We start from the raw sequence: 21,815 nt of genomic DNA, 5'->3' as shown, positions 1-21,815 counted from the left end.
TAATAAAAAATATATATTTAAAAAAAAATTTGTTTGGCCAAAGCTATAATAAAATGCCGAATTAGTTAAAGTGTTACCCTACCACTTTACGGTACCCGAGATCTAATTCAGGGAAGCAACTGCAGGGACTTTTTTTGGGGGGGGTAGTGATTATGTCTGTGGATCTTACTGGGTGTTTCACCAACATTGCCTAATCGTGGTATTTGTAATTTCAGCGATTAGAGATTAAAGATAGAAAGAAAATTATGCATTGAAAAGAAAAGTGCATTTTAAAAATGATAATATAAATTTAAATAATATTTCTTGTGTTTATTATTATTATTATTAATTTTAATTAAAATATACAATAAACGTAATAATATTTTAATTTTCTAAGTGGCGATATGTAGTTAGTTTATTTCTTTAACTCTTTCCATCTTGTGGGCACTGAGAAGGCCTCTTTTAGCAAGCCCCATTATGGGTTTATCCAGCCCCACAATGGGGCGGCCGGGTGGTGAGGGACGGGGCCGACAAATCCGGACGGATCACTTCGGAAAAATTCCTGGGGATTTTTTGACCCGCCCGGATTCGATTCCGGGTCACCCAGAGCGGTAGGCTGTCACCTTGACCGCTCGGCCATCCGGCCATGAGTGACGTTGCGTTTTTGACAGGAGGATCCGGATTCGTTTTTTGTTTGAAACTAACTCCTTTTTTTACTTCTCGAAACTCTTTTTACTATCAATAATTTAAATAAAAATTAAAATCCCGAACACTATATATAATTTCTCATATCCTATTATATAGGATTATACTGATATTATATATCCTACTAGTGGCCCGGGACGCCCCTAGTGGGTGTTTTAGCAGCAGCGGTGTCATTCCGTGGTATAAATAATAAATTCATATTACAAATAAAAAAATAATATACTGAATTTCTCATGGCGTACCCTGCTAAAACGCAAAAAATCACATTTATTGTTATTTTAATATTGTTACGCAAAAAAACTGAATTTATTGTTAATTTGAATAATAGCAAGGGACGCTCCTATCATTTAATTCATACAATAGTGACCTTAGCTCCTGGTTTTGGCATACCGTGACAGTTTTTCAGTTTTATACAGTAGATTATATAGATTTTTTTTAAAATACCCATATCAGCGTAATCACATTCATTTTAGATCTGGTAATGGTCTGTATGAACTGCCGGATGATGAACAATGGGCTAGATAAATTTGAATTATGCCAGCTTTGAAAATATCTGAAGTCCTGATTTGAAATTGAACCCAAACTCCTCCAGGGCTACAAAACGTCTTAATTATCCGCCTTCACTAATTAGAAATCTAATATTCAATTCGGAATTATATAATTTAAAGAATTTAAAAACACTTCAAAAATAAAAATATTTTTGAAAATATCTTTTATTTTTTAAGCTTCCAGTAACAAATAAACATAATAATTTATTAATTCCACAAACTCAGATGACCAGATGTCCTTCTGCCTCCGTGCGGACAAACACGAAATTAACGATAATTGTTTTAAATACACGAATTAATTTGAAATTGGCAATTAACAAACCAGAAACAAAAGAGAATAATTGATTTTTAAAAATGTATATAATATTTTATAAATATCGAGTATGAGAAATTTACTTAATATACTTTATTTATTGTATAAAATACGGGTGTATAACAATTACATTATATAGCAGCCGTAAAACTTTGGATAGATTAAAAGAAACATAAACGTCATAATAGTGTGATAGACAGGAAGGGTGGAGAAAATTCATCAAATTAAACGGGTTCGTCAGCCTCAACCTAGCGGGTGTTGAACCGAACCGGAGTTAATTCACAACATCTCGTTCGAAAAACCGGCCTAGATCTATGGCTCCTCCTGGTGTTAAAACCCGGAACTGGAGTCACCAAAGTTTGATTACGGAAAATGGCTAGTCGATGATGGATAAGTTAATGCATTGGTGCGTTCATAGAGCAAAATTTAAACGTTTTGCTAAAATACTTGCTATTCTGTTAACTTTAATAATATTCCAAGAGAACGTACGAGAAGCTGTAGCGTCGAATACGTCGTCTTGCCATAATATTGTGTGTTTAAATGGATATTGCCAAGACGGACGTTGTCTGTGTGATCGAGGTTGGCAAGGTTCGTCTTGTCATCGATGCGGAGGACGGGTTAGGTAATGGCCTTTATAACTTATTATATCCACAATAACATCTGTTAAACTTATACAAATTCTATTTCCTGAACGATATCTTTCTCATAAGTAATTTCACATTACATGATCCACTATCAACTACCATTACATATATTGTATCAATCTACATGTATATAAACGTATAATTCTTCTTTATATAGGTATTGAAACAATGCATAACTGCATTTAAATCCAATTCACATTATATACTTCACTCAAATATTAATTACATTAGAAAAACAGTAAAGGATTCACCCATTTAGTTCCTTTAAATGTGATTTAATGTATCATTTCTTTGAAATTATATACAAATGAGATGGTGAGATTTATATTAAGATTCAATTTTGTTTCAATATTATCATCATCATTTGATACAAGTGATGATAATTAATTAAATTTTAAAGATGAACATTTGATTTGTAACACTTTATTTTCAGTTAATTTGGTTGAAATGTAATTATAAATGAATTATATAATGAAAGAATTATGTTATTAGAAAAATGATTGGAGGATATTGAAGTTTTTGACCAATTAAATGTATATTTTCTGATGTTCGCATCCTAATTGATAGTTTTAAATTATATAATTTTGTAATAGTTAAAAGATAGTTTAAGATTATCCATTGATATTACATTGGTAAAATTACTAATAGGGAAATATTAATCGTAATATATTTTTGTCCTGTAAATAAAATTATGAACTTTGAAACGTTTGCTTCTATGATTATCTACGTGTTTTACGGTTTCCTAATTTGTAGCTTCTAATTTAATTTATAAGTCGTTTCAAAATGTAACTGCGATTATTTGATTGTCACGCTTTCAAAAAATGTATTTAAATGATTTAAATTTTAAATTAATTTATATATTTAATTTAGCTATAATTAAAATAACACTAAAAAATTTTATATAATGTAATTAATGATTGATTGATATTTTTTTCTGTAAAATCATTTTATTTACATCACTAATATTATTACATTATGATTCTGTTAATACATATGATAGTTATAAGTAGATAACTTAAATTCAGATATTTTGATTAATCTATTAACTGATTTGTATTTTATATTCTTTTAATGAAAGTCTGATATTATATTTTATACAATTTTTCAAAAAGTTTCCATGAATTTTCCTTTGTCTTTTATAATTCAACTGTGGCACATGAAAGAATTTCTAATATTTCATCATAGGAAAACTATTAAAAATAGTTCTAAAATTCTAAATTTTTAATATATTTTTACTAAATATCTGTTTTTATGTACTTTAAGCCTATATGTTAATTTTTACTGATGTGGATTTGACACTATTTTGGGACTGAACAAGATGGTATATCACCTTTTGAGATATTCATTCAAGGTTAGGTTAGCATTAATCATTCTACAGCCATTTCATTCTAATCCATCTACAACCATTATGGCATAAAACTAACAGCTGACTCAGAATGGCATGGATCAGGGTATGCTTATTTAAAACAATGCTTGCAATGGTTAAATATCAATGCTGATGCATTGTATTTACTGTCTTATGCTCTAAATATTACTTTAATTTATGCAGTGATTTATTAAACTAATATTATGTACATTTATTATTTTAGGTAAAGTGGCAACTTTAAAGAATTAAATCAGTGTTAAATTATATATGAAATAAATGTACATCAGTTTACAGACTTGAATTTATAGTTTGAGAAGTATTCTGTCATATACTAATTGTAATGATGATCCAGAATTATACAAATTCTTCAAATTTTTTAAAATCTTGAAATACGTTAAATGGTTTTAATCTTAATTTTATAACATTATCTAGGCCTGTTTCTAGTTAATGATAGTTATGATTATGGTTTCTTTATAATTTCATCAATTTATTTTTAAGTTAAGATTAGTAGAATTAGAATAACAAAAAATGTTTTATTATTTGAAAAAACTAAATTCAATTATTTGAATACCTTCTAATGTAAATGTTCACTTTTTAGAAGTTCTGTGGCACATGTAATTTACTCAAATTTATAGAAATAATGTTTTATTTATAACTGTAGAAATTAATGATGCAATGAATATTTGGTTACTATTTGGTATTTGGCCTATTTTTCACTATTCAGCCAAATACCGAATACCTAAAAACAGGAGTAAGAAATAACAAAAACACAGTAAATTAATCATTTTGGTATTTAGATTTAATGTTATTGGGTTAGTGTTGTTTGTTTATATTTATTTATAACTTTAACCTGCACAAAATAAAAAACAAAATAATATTAGTCACATGTATTCACAATTTATAATTACAAAGATCAGCACACGTACACACCTATTCATTCAAGAATCATTGCACATCTGAGGGTCTGACCCTGCCTATCCTTCTTTTTAAGCACTCGTCTTTGCTCTTCCCTTTCTCTTTCCTCTATTGCTTTAGTCCATGTATGCCTATTCATACATCATAATGTGCACGCACGATACTTTCGATTCATCACTTTTCTGTCGTAGATTTCCCATTTTACAATTACGTGACTCATAGCCTGATGATAACGGAGAAAAGAGACAGAGGACATCGGTATAAGTCACAGTTATGATTTCACGGATTCGACACAGCTTGGTAGCCTGAACAGCCCCAAGCTTTCGCCTATGCACGCTAAGTGACTTTCATTACAAGCATTTAGCTTTCCAAAGTTTATGAGAACAATTATTGATGGCTGCAAATTTTGTGCCAATAAGCTGCCTCAACTTGTTTGATTATGTTATCAATTCTCAATTTCATATTTATTTTCAAATTTTCACTTCACGGTCCTTCTCTGTTCTTTTTCCGTTATTTACATGTGTAGGTCATTTTATTGTTACTCACATTTGATATCATTTATCACATACTGCCATGATGCTCCTGTCTGTTTGCTACAACTGTCAAGAATTAATGCGATTGGCAAAGCGTAGTGACAGTGGACCAATAGAGAGCAGGGTCTTTGCCATAATGCGGTTTGCGTGCCAATTTTCGTACATGCGTTAATCAAGCTGAATAGTTTGGCCAAATATTCAGCTATTTGGCCATGCTCTTGGCCGAATATACTATTTGTTGCAACACTAATAGAAATGTATATTCCATATTAGAATAATTTATAATTTTTTTAGCTTATACATATAGATTTTATACAGTTAAGATAGTATCTATATTTATAGTAGTGGCCATGGAAATTGCAATATAATAAAAGTGCTCAACAGCTTAATGTGCAAAGCAGTATATTTAAGCTATGATCCAAGAAGCTCAAAATCTAGAGTTTTGCAATACAACTGAAACTGAATGTAATTTTTGGTTTTTATATTACCAGTATGATAGAAATCAGACTAAAAACATATTTGTAAAATATCTTAACTTTTCCATTTCTGTTCAGAGTTTCAATCATAATTTAATCAATAGCAAATCATTTTTAAATTGCATTATCAAATTGTAAGTTGTTCCAATGGATAACTTAAGCTCACCACATACCACATTGGATCAGAATTTGGGTTTTTTTAATAACAAACTTTTAAATGGAACCCCACACATTAATTTCAAATCACTGTATGGAGTTCCATATAAATGCTTGTTGTTAAAAAATTTTACTGATTTGTTCTTATGTAATGTATTGCAAGCTTTACATCTTGTTCTTAACATTTTTGAAAATGCTGAATGCAAAAACATGTAATGCTGAATTTGTAATTAATAATAATGTTACTTTAAAAAGGGCTGGCAGAATTACAATTTAATAAAAAGCAAAAATACTTTATAGCTGGATACTAGTATCCATCTGTAAAGTATTTTTACTTTTTATTAAAACAATAATGTTAGCTTGGCAAATAAGATGTTTTGAAGCAGTTCGTTTGTAGTTTGTATTCTGTCTATTTACAATGGGTCTGTGAATGCAGTGAGTAAAAACATCTTATTTGTGAAGTTAATTCCAGCAGTCAAGGAATAATTTTTTTACACAAAATCCTGCATCTTCAGGATTAATCTGCATCCTATATCACTGTGTAAAGATGGTGAGTAAAGTAAGTGTCTTTTCTCTACAGTTTGTTAGCATTATTATCATTTAAGCGGACACACAAGTTGCTGTTTAGGTATTTAAAAAATTCCTACTAAATGTCCAGCCAGATCAGATGCCTAGCCAGCCAGGTAACAGTCCTGATTGAGATCAGGACTGTTACCTGGCTGGCTAGGCATCTGATCTGGATCTTTTCTCAACCCTACGGAGAACTGCTGGCATATTATGAGCTTGAAAATTGCAAAGAAACCTAAGAATAATGAGCAACTACAGAAATGTGTTAGAAGAGTTTGGTTTCATGAGCTTGATATAGAAAACTTGAAGAAATCACCATTCTATGCTAGAGTACTACAAAACTGTTAAGGCTTGAGTTGGTCCTAAGATTATTAGGATTCCATTCAATGAGAAATAATTGTTTGTATTATATTTTTCAGCTTTATTTTATTGCTGTGAACCCTTATTTTTGTTTCCATAACTGTGAAGTTCTTGTGACAGTGCTCATTAACAGTATTGATGATGCTGTGGTGTGGTATTTAAGTTCAGTGTAGTAGCCTATTAGATGTAATAAATTGCAGTTTTTTTGATTTATTCTTGGTTTCTCTGTACTACAGAGAAATTATGCTTAAATATGCTACTTTACATATCTGTTGAGTGCTTTATGATACATACCATAGGTGATGCAATTTCCATGGCTACTACTATATACAAAAAGATTCATATTCTCTGTTATTTTATTGCAAGCTAATTCAATAAAAAATCAAACATTCTAATCAAAACATGCAAAATTTAATAGATACAAACAATAATATATGAAAATTAATTAGATGATGCTAATCCAACAACAAATTTAGTCGCAAATTTAGCGCGTGTGCTTTTCAGCGCATGCGCCATCAGTCGCGCCGATTTAAAATCTCCTTCAAACCGGCGAAGTTACCGAACGCTAAAAGAATATATTATTTTTAAAAATTTGCCAATGAAAATTTTCTGTTATCGGTTTGGAATGTTTGGCACGTGCCACTTTCAAATTTGTTCCTTCCTTATTCGCCTGAAGACGACGAACGTAATTTTGTCGAAAGTGCTTGCAGTAAAAAGAAGAATTTACGTTAACGCTGAACTCAGTGCTGTTTATCAGAAGTATAACAACAAATTGCCTAACTTTTCTGGAAATGTTTTGCCAGAAAAGTTAAGCAATTTGTTGCTGGATTAGAATCATATAACCATTTTTTGGCAATGTCAGGCAATGTTTATAATAATTAAAAATTTTGTATTTTTAATTATTATAAAATGACAAAAAGTTTAATTTTGAGAGTAGGGATGAGTTTTATAAAAAATTGTAAATGCTAATAATGAGTAAAATTGTTATTAAGTCCAACCTTTCTTAAGATATGAATTTTTAATAGCATCAGTCCCCCTAACAAATAAACCTCCCTGCAAAATTTCAAAAATTTTTGACAAAAAGCACAGGAGTTATTAAGCTGGGAGTGAACAAAATCATGCTTCATACATACTAACAACCATGCATACATACATACATACATACAGAAAAAAACCCACAAATTTTTCTGCATTTCTCAGTGTTCCAAGGGCCCCAAAGTCCAAAAATTTAAAAATCTTGGAGTAATTTTTTGACCAATCACCACACTTCCTCTGTTAAATATAACAGAGCTAGAAAGTAAAAACATATCAGTATAAATTTAATTATTAATAATACTTTTAAAAACTTCTGTAAATATGTAATGTTAAATATTGGTTGACAATTAACATTTGGAAATTTAAAAATATGAAATTTGACCAAGTTTTGTCAGGAAGAGACTGTAGATAAGGAGTTTTATGGTAAAATTAATGATAAAAAGTTGAGATTCTGCCTTCTTGGATTTGTTGTCATTTCTGCAATATAAGAAATGCAAAATATATTAGAAGCAGTTTAATATTGTATTATAGTGGATCTGGTAACAGAATATGTTAGATATTTTTAGAAACAATCCTCATACCGGTACATATGATATCCATTATACCTTCTTAAGCCTTTTTTCGAATTTCCGGTACTAAGTACTAACATTAACGACCACTTAACTAACGTTTTCGATCGCCTCCGCGATCTTCGTCAGGTTTTATTCGACGGTTTTCGAGATAGAATGCAATAGAATTCTTTCAAAGTTCAAACGATCGAACCTCTCACCGCGTGCCATAATTGCGAACGATCCAACTTGTTTTTAATGCCTATAATATAATCATAAAAATGAATGCGTACATCCGTACATGAATAGTACACTACTCTGATATGCTACCATTGCGAGTGTACTTCGGAGACATATCTCCACGCATATGATAAAACGTTTCCATCTTTGAAATTAATGCATTTCCCTGATTTAGACGCCTTGTAAATCTCAAGGGTCTCCAAGGCCCTGATGCGGTCCGTGTCGAATGATGTTTTAATTAGGCTGGTTTTATCAAAATCTGCCTTTATATCGGGGTCGGTGGCGTAGGTCGAGAGGGCGGTGGTGTGTCTTTTCTTGTTGACGTCATACCTGTGTTCCGCGATCCTCTTTTTCACGGATCTCTTAGTAGATCCGATGTATATTAAATCCGTTTGGGACCTGTGATCCCTTATCGGGATACTGTACACTCCCGGTGCTCTTAGAAAATCCGGCTTGTCCTTGACGTTCCTGAATAGCGAATAGATCGATTGGGTTTTTGAGAACGTCAAATCGGTGCCCTTCTTCCACGCTATTTCCTTGTATATGTCATGCATACCTCTGTTGTACTGGACCACCGTGCGCTGGTTCGGCCCCGACTTGGACCTATCCCGTGCCCTTGCGGCGTGATGTGCCGCGTTTGTATTACGGAAGTTACGCGCTAATTTACGGACTAGGCCACGTCTGTATCCATGGCTAGCGGCTATGTCTTCTATGTGTGCCAGCTCTGTGAGCGTGTCCTCCCTTTTAGAGTTATGAGTGTACGCCCTCCTAACTAACGCCCTGAACGCCGCAATCTTATACGGATAAGGGTCTTCAGACCCAGCAGGTATGTACATAGGTATGTAGTCGGGCTTGTAATACACCCGCGTTTCAATGTTGTTTCCTCTGAGTTGTATGGTGACGTCTAAAAAGTGCACATCCGTGCTCGATATTTGATCCAGTTTAAGCGTTAGCCCATACGGGTTGTCATTAACACTGCGCAGAAAATCATGGACGTTCGGCCCGTTCTTCCATATGATCATCACGTCATCTACATACCTACGATATAAAATAATATCGTGCGTAAACCTGGGAATGACATCCCTCTCTAACTGCCGTAAAATCAACTCACACAGGTCGCCCGAAATTGGGCTCCCCATGGGGACCCCCCTTTTTTGTAAATATGTGGCGTTGTCGAATCCAAACAGCGAATTGTAGCACACTAGATGTGCGAGCTCGAGCACGTGCTTGCAATGTGCTGGTAGGCTATATTTGGCTAATAGGACGTCCCTAAGGGCGCAAAAGCACGGTTCGATTTTTATGGATGAATATAGGGCTTGAAAGTCCAATACCGTGACGTGAGCGCTCTCTGTAACCTGTGTGCGCTTCAATGCGTCGACCAACTCCCTGGAGTTCTTCACTGTTAGGGGGTAATCTTGGAGATGCCTGGCTAATATGCGGTGTAACTCGGTTTCTAGCAACCTCGTAGGGGCTCTAGCCTTATCCAAAATAGGTCTGAGTGCAGGCGTAGGTTTGTGCGTTTTCACGAAAGCGAAAAGTCTGGGTGTATCAGGTGACGCCACTACCGCCCTGCCTAATCCCTGCGCCTTCGCCAGGGGGGTGCACGTGAACCGCACCACCCGTGCATGTAACCTGTCTATGTAATTATCCGCGACTTGTTCACTGTTCGTATCTACGATGTATTGCCTCAACATAGTTTTATACGTCTCTTCCTTGAGTAGAACGAGTGCTCTGTTCTTATCCGCCCTTAGTAGAATAATACGCTCCTCTGCAAGCCATTTCTTGGTTTTTCTTATATGCATCCATATGTTGCCTTTTCTACATCTTCTGTTACCACTTATTCTCATGGCAGCCTTCCACCTGTAGTGCTCCTTGGAAACTTCATCCATTCCGCAGACCATTCTTTCAATGTCCGGCATTACCGTTTCAAGCAAGGGTTTATCCGAGCCCGGAGTGTACATCGGTCCGTGCGCCACCGTTTCAATTACGTAATGCGGAGGAACTATGTCGTCCCAGCAGACCAGAGGGGTGGGGGGTACATTTTTCTTGATGGGTTTTTGTTTACTCATTATCCACTGTAATTTCTTCTTGTATCTCCGCGCCAAATTTCTTGCCAATATTTCTTGAAATACAGTAACTTTTCGATTTTCCAGTTGTAAGTAATCGCGGTGGTGTTCAAAGAGGTCATCCTCCATTTCTGTCAGTCTGTTGAGGCCGGAGTATACGCACCTCTTAGATGTTCGAATAGCTTTTCTCAAACACAACCACCTAAGTTTCGGTGTTAGGGATCCGCATCCCAATGGCAAACATATCCTGTATATAGACATGGGATACACGTCATTCTTCTTGCATTCCAAAAGAAAATTCAGTTTGGCCCTTGCTTAAGGGATCACAGGTCCCAAACGGATTTAATATACATCGGATCTACTAAGAGATCCGTGAAAAAGAGGATCGCGGAACACAGGTATGACGTCAACAAGAAAAGACACACCACCGCCCTCTCGACCTACGCCACCGACCCCGATATAAAGGCAGATTTTGATAAAACCAGCCTAATTAAAACATCATTCGACACGGACCGCATCAGGGCCTTGGAGACCCTTGAGATTTACAAGGCGTCTAAATCAGGGAAATGCATTAATTTCAAAGATGGAAACGTTTTATCATATGCGTGGAGATATGTCTCCGAAGTACACTCGCAATGGTAGCATATCAGAGTAGTGTACTATTCATGTACGGATGTACGCATTCATTTTTATGATTATATTATAGGCATTAAAAACAAGTTGGATCGTTTGCAATTATGGCACGCGGTGAGAGGTTCGATCGTTTGAACTTTGAAAGAATTCTATTGCATTCTATCTCGAAAACCGTCGAATAAAACCTGACGAAGATCGCGGAGGCGATCGAAAACGTTAGTTAAGTGGTCGTTAATGTTAGTACTTAGTACCGGAAATTCGAAAAAAGGCTTAAGAAGGTATAGTTAGATATTTTTATTAAAATGATTAGTTCATGAATTTAAATCGTGTGTCAAGCAAGGATGTTTATTTTTGTTTCATAGTTGCAAATTTTCAAATACATAAATGGAGTGTATGCTCTATAAGTTTTGTGATACAATAACATAGAAAATAATCTTATAATGAAATATTTCAATAAATCTATTGTAAACTAATTAAAAGTAATGTTTACTGTTGCTTTGATCTTATGCAAGACAATTATTTGCTCCAGATACATAAAACCCTAGTTGCAGAATTGATTTGTGTGATTTTAATGGAATTATCATTTATTTGAAAAGCATATTATAGTTTCTGTATATAAATTAGTAATATAGTATCTATTTAAAAATATTAACAAAAAGAATAAAAATAAATATTTATATACATAAACAATTACCAAGCCCAATATTTTTTGGGTTATTCAGTTAGGTTCTAGCAATTCATTAAATGAACAAAGTAATTTGGCGTAAAGGTAAATGGTAAAATTTAATACAAGATGAAAACCTAACAACCAATATTTATACCAAATTACTTTGTTTAACCTAAGTATGGTTTAGAAACTGGCAGTTACATATTTGTACATTTAAATAATATATATATATATACGTGGTACGATCTAAAAGTTCGGGGAATGCAGTAATCTATGACAACAAAAGCATGTATTTGAAGTTACAGCATATGAAATGGATTCTACCAAACCATTTCTACGTGTTCATGTTAATTTCACCCATGTCATGTGATTAAACCGCGAGCGCTGCTGTTTTTTTCCGGAGATAGTTACCTTTGTTCTGCAACGTAATCAAAGTGGAGTTTCAAGAACAACCTCCAACATTAAATTTTGTCAGCGTTTAGGTAAAACACCTATGGAGATTTTAAAATTGCTAAGAAAGGTGTACGGTGATTCTACGGTGAAAGGTCACGGTGAAGTCAAAATGTTGGAGGTTGTTCTTGAAACTCCACTTAGTTACCTTTGTTCTGCGACGTAATCAATCTCTGGAAAAAAACAGCAGCGCTTGCAGTTTAATCACATGACATGGGTGAAATTAACCTGAACACGAAGAGGTGGTTTGATAGAATCCATTTCATACGCTGTAACTTCAAATACATGCTTTTGTTGTCATAGATTACTGCATTCCCAGAACTTTTGGATCGTACCACGTATATAGAGTTGTAAAGGAAAGGTATAGTCAATATTTCTTACAGCTATTCCTTATTTATCTTGACAGAATTAGAAAATTAACTATTTTAATATCAAATAGGAATATATTATTGGTAAAAATAAATACACAAAAAAATATTATTGTCATTTATATGATAAGCTGCACAACAAATAACTGAATAGACTAACTTTATACCGAAGTACAAGTATATATTTGAATAAAATAGGAATGAATTATTATTGGAAGTATAAAATATAATAATTTATTAATATATTTGAAAATGAAAAGCAGAAATGTATACATATTCAATTATTAAATACAAAAAAAATTTCATTTTAACAAAAGAAATTGATATAAGAATAAAATAATAATGAGTTTTAAAGCTAATATAAAATAATGGTTAAATGATCTTGTTTTATCATTTAATGACTTAAGGTTTGTAAATTGTTAGATAATGATATCAGATAGTAGGATAATGACAAATGATATTGGATAATAGAAGAAGCATGACAAAATAAAATATAGCATTTCTTCATTTATTATTCTTCAGTTTATTCTAATTCAATAATATATATAGATGAGTAGAAAACAATTGCCTTATCTTAATAACTTTTTATATACTGTAAATATGCAAATTCGAAATATTGAAATCTTAAAAACTTGAAATAAACAAATGATACCACTGAAAATTTAATCTGTATATTCTTAAATGATGAATTAGATGTTTCTTCTTATTATTGAGAAGAGAAACTGTAGTGCTGCTCAATAATTTGGTATAACTGTAAAAGTAACTTGTTTCCTTCTGCTGATGATTTAGCTATAATTGATAAAACCGCCAACATGATGGCACTAAAGCTGCCAGACTTAAAGATGCAATTTATCTTATCTGCCATTTAAAATTATCACATTTGAGCTAAAATTCTCATACATATATGAACATACATATATAAAAATATTAATTGTTTTTTCCCAATTAAAGGAATCTGAAAATGTCACTGGTCCACTTCAGTAATAAAATACATACAATGTCTTTACATATATATATATTGGTGTTAGACTTGTTAAATGAAATGTTTATGTGATGATATCAAATTCTTTAAAAACTTTGAGAAAAGGGAAAAGTGGCCAGTCCACTGACAGAGAATATGAAATGCTGATGGTTGGCAACTATAATTATATGTATTTATATTTTTTATATTATTATTGTTATTATGTGATGAGAATAAAAAAATTAAATAATTAAATGATAATATAATAATATTGGTATCTCACAAAATAGTGCATTTAGTGAACATACACTCTTTTCAGTGACAATGTGTACACATTGGGCATTTTGAAGCATGCGCTTTGTAATACACATTTTAAAGAACCAAGAGGTCCATGTAGGAATACACACGTAAATGCGCGCTTCTGGCCAAGCACACTCCAAACGTATATTGACAGATTTTGGTTAGAACGTGCATTGCGCAAGCATCAGCTACACACTTTGAGATACATGCGCTGCCATTTTGTTGTACATTCGATTGTGTGCTTTCGGGTAGAGTGGATGCACGTTAACATTATAATGAGTTTTTCTTTTGGAGAAATTGAGTCTCAAAATTGTTGATTCACCAGTAATATCCACTTTTATAATATGGAGTAAGTTATCAAATGATTTTTATAGACATTCTAAAATAATTAAAAAACTTGGGTTCATATTGTCTTAGTTTTGGATACAACGTCACAAACATTCCATGCGTCAGTCTATCTCGTAATATTGGATGCACCTAAAATTCTCTTTGCCTCTGCCGTCGTCTTTTATAGCGACAATAGAGGAGCCACACACAAGCAATCACTTTCACATCCATTTCCAAACTGAGCCTGTGCACACGCCCTACTAACAGTCGTTGATCGCCGAGCTAAATGCATGGTGTGTATGCTGCTAACGTGCATTTAACGCAACGCCCAATACCAAATGTATACTTAGCCTGAAGCTAGAAGAATTTATGACAACCAAGGAAATTGCTTACTTCTTACAAATGCAGAAGTATTACTGTTCCCTCATTACAATTTATCACTCTTGAATTGTGATTATTAATAAATAGTATTTGCTTAAGATTATTTATTGAAGTTATATTTGTTTCAGAAAAAAATAAACAACAATATTTTTAAATATCTGAGTTTTTAAATGTTGTTTTTATTTTATTTTGTGTTTTATTTTTTCCTTCTTTCTCTCTCACCCTCCCCAACTAAAGTGAGGTTATTTGGCTTTGAGAAAGTATTCAGTCTGAATGCTGAATACATTCATTTAGTGTTCAGCTCAATACTGAATAGTTACTTTATGACCGAATATAGCCAAATGCAATGAATAATGCAAATATTCTATCCAATACTATAAATTTATAATTAATTATTTCATAAAAAATATATTAATATAAAAAAGAAGTAACTGAACTAACTATAGATCTAATTCACATAGTAATTCTTTAAAAATTATTTAATAAAAAAATCATTTTAAATATCTAGAAACTTTTTATACATTTTTAAATTTAAGAGAAAAATATGTAATACAAGGTTACAGAATTGATAATCAAATGGTTATGATGAATTGGAAATTCTCAGCTGACTCATCAATATAATTTAAAGGGTGAGGACCAATTGATAAGTCATGCATATCACTGTGTTTTTAGCAATAAACACATACTGATAGAATGCATTGAGTTATATACTATCAGTAACTAATATTTTGGTACTGTTTTATATTCAGGATGAAAGTGTCGATTTTCATAACATCAGAGGCTGCAACAAAAGCCTCTCTATGGTTTAACCTCAATTTTTTTCTGAACTTTAAGTTTGACTTAAACTTAGGTATCGACTGACTGACTGTGCCAAAGAAAGATTTTCAAATTATTTTTGAAGTTGGTAATAAACATTTAATTTTCCAACATTTTGGGGGACTTTGTATCTGATTTTGGGGGACTGCCAAAATATTTTACTGTAAACTCTCATTTCAGGAAAAAACTCATTCTTTCAGTTAGTCTTTCTTTTCACTCAAATAAGTTCAAGAGAAATTTCACATTTTGTCTTTTACAAAGTTCTTTACTTTTTCAGAAGATGTAGAATCAGTTTCTGTTCTCTTCAAAACTAGTAATGTGGTGTTTATTATTATTTCACTTGCTCAACCAATAGATGCTTTTTTACTTTGGAAGTGTTTACTTTGTACATCCATTATTAATAACACTTATTGGAACACAAACAAATGCATTATTAAACAAAATTTTGTCAAGTCAGTATACCACTGAGCTCTTATCTTGAGTCTGGCAGTCTGGCTTTTTTTTTTTTTTTCAGAACTTCTATGATTACATTCTAATTGCTCAATACAGCATTACAGTTTTCATGACCACAGTTTCATCTAGTGATAATTTCATTTTGTAGCTGGTTCTAATGTCCATAGTGTTGTGCACTTTTATAGGAAGACACAATTTATAAGAAATGGTCCTGTAAGGCTTTGAAAATGTTGAAAAAGTCAGATGCTGATGAAACTTTTGTATAAGAGTTAATAAGCACAAAATTGAGCTATCTGTAAAAAACTATCTGTAAAACATTGGATATAGATTGCTTGGGGTGGGTCTATTTTATTTTTTCTTGGAAACTTGATTTTTCCCTGACATGTCACTAACTCCATCATACAATTGTGTGATTATTGGTATATCAGTCACATTGTTACCTGTCTAAAAATTCATTTTAAACATGTACAATATGATAAGAAATAAGATGATGCTCTGGGGTTGGAAAACCCCTAAAATGAATTTTTGGAGTTTTTCCAATTCTAAGGCATCTCTTGAAATGAACAATACACTAATTAATGAATCTGGGATCAAAATTTTGGGTGTTTGATATAAAAAGATCATAGAGATTAATTGCAGAAATGAATAAATTCAAACGGAAAATGTAAACAAACCATAAATCTTAGCACAAATTTTTAATAACTGATGCTTTTGACCTTTTTTTTAAAAGTCTTTCATCAGACTACTGTACATTGAATATCAAAAACATTCACAAAATGTCAACAGATCAAATGCAGTTTATAAATGTAAAAGCAGAATGTTACAACAAATTTGGAATAGAAAAATATATAAAATGTAAAAATTTTAAAAATTAATGGGAACAATTGATTCATATACCAAATAATAATGACATGAAACAAAAAACAATAACTAACAACAAATTAACATATGGGTAATAATAAAAGTACAGAAATAAAAATTACAGTACATACAAAGAGGAACACAATTATGATATTGATAATAAAAGGTACACCACCACCCTATCCACCTATGCCACAGACCTCAACATACGAGCTGACCTCCATGATGCTAAACTGATCAGGCTGTCTCTCTGGGTTGAATACCTTCGAAACCTGGAGGCATTGGAAATTTACAAAGCCGGATTACATGCCAATTGTATTAACTCGAATGATGCCATTAATGTGTCCCACGCATGGAAGTACTGCTATGAAGAAATGGGCAACACCCACACCAGCAGTTAGCAACCACACCCCTCCATCCTTTTTTTTACATATTTATTTAAATTAATGTTCTTTGTTACTGCTATTGTTCCATCGACATGTTAACTTGCATGCATAACTGTTTTCTACACGTGCCTGGAGTGTTCCATGTGTTTAAAATCAATTTGTGTGCATGCTGTTTCATGTGTTTTTTAAAAATACTTTGTAATTTTTTGTTCTTTGCATTCACATGTTTGAATCTCACTGGTTTAAAAACCTAAAGAAGATGGAGTATGGTTGAAAACATTAGTTTTCTATTAAATGTGTTATTACTGGATTTTTAAGGCTCTTGAATGTTAATTGTATGCATTCCATTATTTATGTAAGAAGTTGTTTATTGAAAATTGTTAGTTTATCATTGTGTTTATATTATGTTTCAGCAGAAATCTTATTGAGTTTATCACTACTTTTTAAAGAGAATAAGAAAAATAAAGGAAATATGACAGATTTTAGGAACAAATCTAGATTTATTATCAGAAAATACTATAAATAGAAACAGGCTTGACTATTATGGAATTACTTTAGAATTTGATAACATGTTTTGGAAAGTTTAAAATATTATCAAATAAATACATTTTATCTATTAAAGAATGATTTGTTTTAACAATGATCAAATTAAACATAATATATAAAAATTTTTAAGCAGTATTTAATTGTTCAGTTTAAAATGTTCTATTTTAATATTGCAAATAATGGCAATTTTTACAGCTATATTATCTACAGTTATTTATTTTCCTAGTAAAGAAGAAATTGTGAAAATTTTTATGAATTTCAAAGTTAATTGTATTAGATTGCATTGAAATTTAATTAACCCAATCAAAATGTTTGAAATATGCTATCAACACCTATTCAATTTACAAAAAAAAAAAAAATATATTACTACAAAATATTTAATTGCTCTAAACTCAGATTTAATAGCATATAATGGGAAAGAGTGTATAGGTAGGACTTCATATAAGGAAAGTTTTTTGCAAAATAGAATTATAGATAAATTTTCAATTATAGATTTATGATGAACTATTCTTATACTATCAAAGTATTGTTTCATTAATAAAATTTGTGAAATGTGAAATTTATTCAACTTATTAGATCACCATTCAGAAGTATTAAACAGTTTAGCAAGAATGATACTGGAAAAAATAAAACAGCTGGAGCAGCTAAAATTTATGTTGAAAGAATAATTTAACATTTAAAAAAATGTATAAAATCTCAATGAAAATGTTGTGGAACTTAATTCCTGTAATTGATATGACTATAATTGCAGGAATTATAAATTTATATAATACTGTACGTAAATATTTTAATATTGTACTGTATGATAATTATTTTTAAAAAATTATTCCCAAGAAATTTTTAATATTTTATTTAATTTACTTAAGAGAGAGGAGGAGATTAACATTTAAATTACTAATTAAACTTGACTAAAACCAAACACTTCACCATATAAGATGACTTCACAAGTTTACAAAAATGACTAAAACACATTCTAAACATTTAAGAAGCCAGAAAATTTTTTAATTGTAGAATAATTAACATTTTCAGAATATTTTAAATTCTGACCTCAGATCTGCTTGATATTATTATTATTTTATTATTTAATCATTCTACAATTAAAAAATTTTCTGGCTCCTTAAATGTTTTGAGTATGTTTTAGTATTTGTTTCTGGTAACACTTTCTTACATTTGCAAATAAATATTCACAGGTAAGAATCTCAGTCTAGCTATTTTAAATAATTTAATAATAAAAAAATTCTGCAAGAACAGTCAAATGCAATTTAATTTAATAAAATATACTACAAAGGGCATCCAGAAAATAAAGAATGTTTGCGTGTAACACTCTGCATAGATAAATTACCACCATCGATTCAAGGTCAATTTATTCTCTGATGTGTTAGTTTAGCATGTGTAGAGTTTCAATAATGATAGGCTTATTGTTACTGTTTTGTCAAAAGTTTTAAAATGTGTACAAAAATTGAAAATCCCACCAAATGCAAAGTGCAAAATGTTGTTCTATTTCTAAACATGAAGAAAGTCCATCCTATAGAAATTCATAAACAAATCACAGAAGTGTTTGGTAATCATATTATGAACAAAGCAAGTGTGAAGAAATAGTGTTTAATGTTTAATCAAGAAAGATAATATGCAACTGCACTCTACTGTAGTCATGAATGACTGCAGTAGAGTGCGGTTGCATATTATCTTTCTTGATTAAACATTTCTTGAAATTAAAATGTCCTGAAAATGAAATTTGGCTGTAACATTTTTGACCACTCATCATACAGTCCTGGTCTGGCCCCTTAGTGACTTTCACTTCTTTTCCAATCTGAAAGAGTTTTTGGATGGATTTGGAATGTTTTGGAATGAATGACAAGGTGAAAGAAGCTAACTGGCACTAACTGGCTGAATGAACTGGTGGTGGAAGTCAACAACAGAATCAAAAACTTGGTGTCATGCATTGACAAGTGCTTTAATCATAGTGGTGAGTGACTATGTAGAAAAGTAATTAGTCTTATACTGATTACTTAATAAAACAACTTTTTTCCTATTGTTATTGTTTTTTTTTATAGCCAAACATTCTTTATTTTCTGGATGTCTTTCATAATATTCATGTAACAGTTTTTTTGCTGATTTTTCTCTGGTATGAGTTCTGAAATAAAAAGTTATGTATTTATTAAAAACTTTTTTAGTGTAATGATGTTATTGTTTCATGCATAATAATTTTAATTGTGTATGCAAGCTTAGTTATAAGTAGAATATACATTAATTATATTTGGTATAATTATAGTTATTTTTATGAATATAAATTTGATATTAAATTCTTTTTAAATGATTTTCATTTCTAAAAATTTAATTTTTACAAAATTATAAAATTTTGCATCACAAAAAAGCTATATCTTTTATGACTTCATTATTTAAAACAAATAAAAAATTTTATTTATAGATAAAGGTTAATTTATACTTACGTTTAGCTACTGCTGAATTTTGACATACTTTTATCAAAAAAGATGATTTCATTTTTATTCCCTTTCATTTAATTTAGCTCTGTCTTTTATTTGAACACGATAAAATTTATTTAATTGAACTGTTTTACATTTAGAAAGAAAGTTTTATTTGCCTCCCCAAGTAAATTTAATGTTGGTTCAACTCAGTTCATTCAAAGAGTCAAGCCCATTTCTAAAATGTTAAATTTTGAATTTAAGGCATCTTATTAATGTCCAATTTTTTATTATTCATAAGTGTATGTTAAAATGCAACTCATTTATAAGAAAACAATAATAATGCACAAATATGTTTACAGTTTTTTAAATTATCTCCAACATAAGTATACATTAAACATTCTTTGTTTTCTTTTATGCTGGAATTTGCACTTAGGTGTCAAGTAGTTGGTTTATTATATAGTTCCAGTTTAAGTGTGCCAGCTTTTATGTTTGATTTATCTGTGTTTAAAAGCAGTTTGAAAGAGGGTGTGGGTTATGCAATGAGAAGGTTTTAGGTTTATGCCAGTTTTAAATTGCAATTATAAGCTCTTTAAATAACTTTTACTTTGTCTAAAGTCACTAAGAGCATCTTTGGGAAATGTTAAAATTTCTTTGTATACTGATGGTTAACATGTGATGAGATAATTGTCATTCTAATAAGTTATAAATTCATCTCTTTTCATTCTATAAAGTACACTTTAGTGACTAAAAATAATAATGTAATCAAAAATGTTAACTCTAGCTTGATGCAATGTTCTGTTATCTTTACAAAGAACATGTTTGCAAAATTTAAACCAAAGTTTTCATTTTGTTAGTATATTGTGTGATTTGTGAGTATAACTATTATTTTGCTAAAAGAATTGAAAGTAAAGTTTCAATTTCATTTGAAAAATGACAAGTGATCATACTTACAAATGATACGTTATAACAATTAAAAGTAATTGACAGTAAACACATGCTATATTACAATAACTCATAAATTTATTGATATTTAGCTATAACTTGGGTTTACATAATTACTCTCCAAAAAGAAAAAGATGAAACTAATTTTTTGAGCAGCTGCTTAGATTATTATTCTAGTCTCAATTTTATAATAAAATGAATAAATACTGAATTAAATAAATAAGCATGAAATCAATTCTATTAAAAATTGCAGTATTATCAAGTATGATTTTTGGTGGTTTTGAACAGGTAATCATCCTGTATGTTTTTGCAAATTTTTGTGCTGATAAAATATAATTAATTAATTAAAATGCTATTAATAACTCAATTAATATTAAGTTAAAAACAAGTCTGCTTTTGATTATAATATATATATATTTATAATAAGTGTTATCATGTAAAGTTGTGTATGGCTTTGGAAATCATACTCTTTTATTACTATTATTTTTATGTTTAACTTAAGATGGTACTGGAATAGAACTTTGTCATAACTTGAGGACTACCTTATATAACTTTTATCATTACTGATAATATAAAATAACATTATTAAAATAAATTCATTACATTCAGAAAGTCTTCATAACAAACAGTCTTTAAATAAATCACCACCTTTTTAAACACTCCAGCAAATAATTTAATGTTGTAAACAGTCTTCATTAATGTTTCAGAATTGACTCATTGCCAAGTCTTATCATTATTCAAAAATATCAATAGGAAACTGGAAAGACTTCAAACCTTAAAAATATATCTACGAAGAAGCCGTAATTAATTTCAAGTAATATTTAATATGAAAAATTCAGACTAACAC

At 30.9% G+C, this 21,815-nt stretch overlaps 1 protein-coding gene across 1 annotated transcript in view; it reads left to right on the top strand.

Annotated features, from left to right (window-relative positions):
• Positions 1-1,735: 1,735 nt before the first annotated feature.
• The window catches only part of LOC136975391 (attractin-like protein 1), an 89,885-nt gene continuing 69,805 nt past the window's right edge, over positions 1,736-21,815 (top strand). The window contains 1 exon segment of the mRNA XM_067270434.1: positions 1,736-2,167. Coding sequence (XP_067126535.1) covers positions 1,929-2,167 — 239 coding nt within the window. The 5' untranslated portion in view covers positions 1,736-1,928.

Source organism: Centruroides vittatus, unplaced genomic scaffold (assembly GCF_030686945.1).
Source record: "Centruroides vittatus isolate TY-2023 unplaced genomic scaffold, ASM3068694v2 contig_371, whole genome shotgun sequence".
Classification (NCBI taxonomy): Eukaryota; Metazoa; Arthropoda; class Arachnida; order Scorpiones; family Buthidae; genus Centruroides; species Centruroides vittatus.
This window is presented reverse-complemented; position numbering and strand designations above follow the sequence as displayed.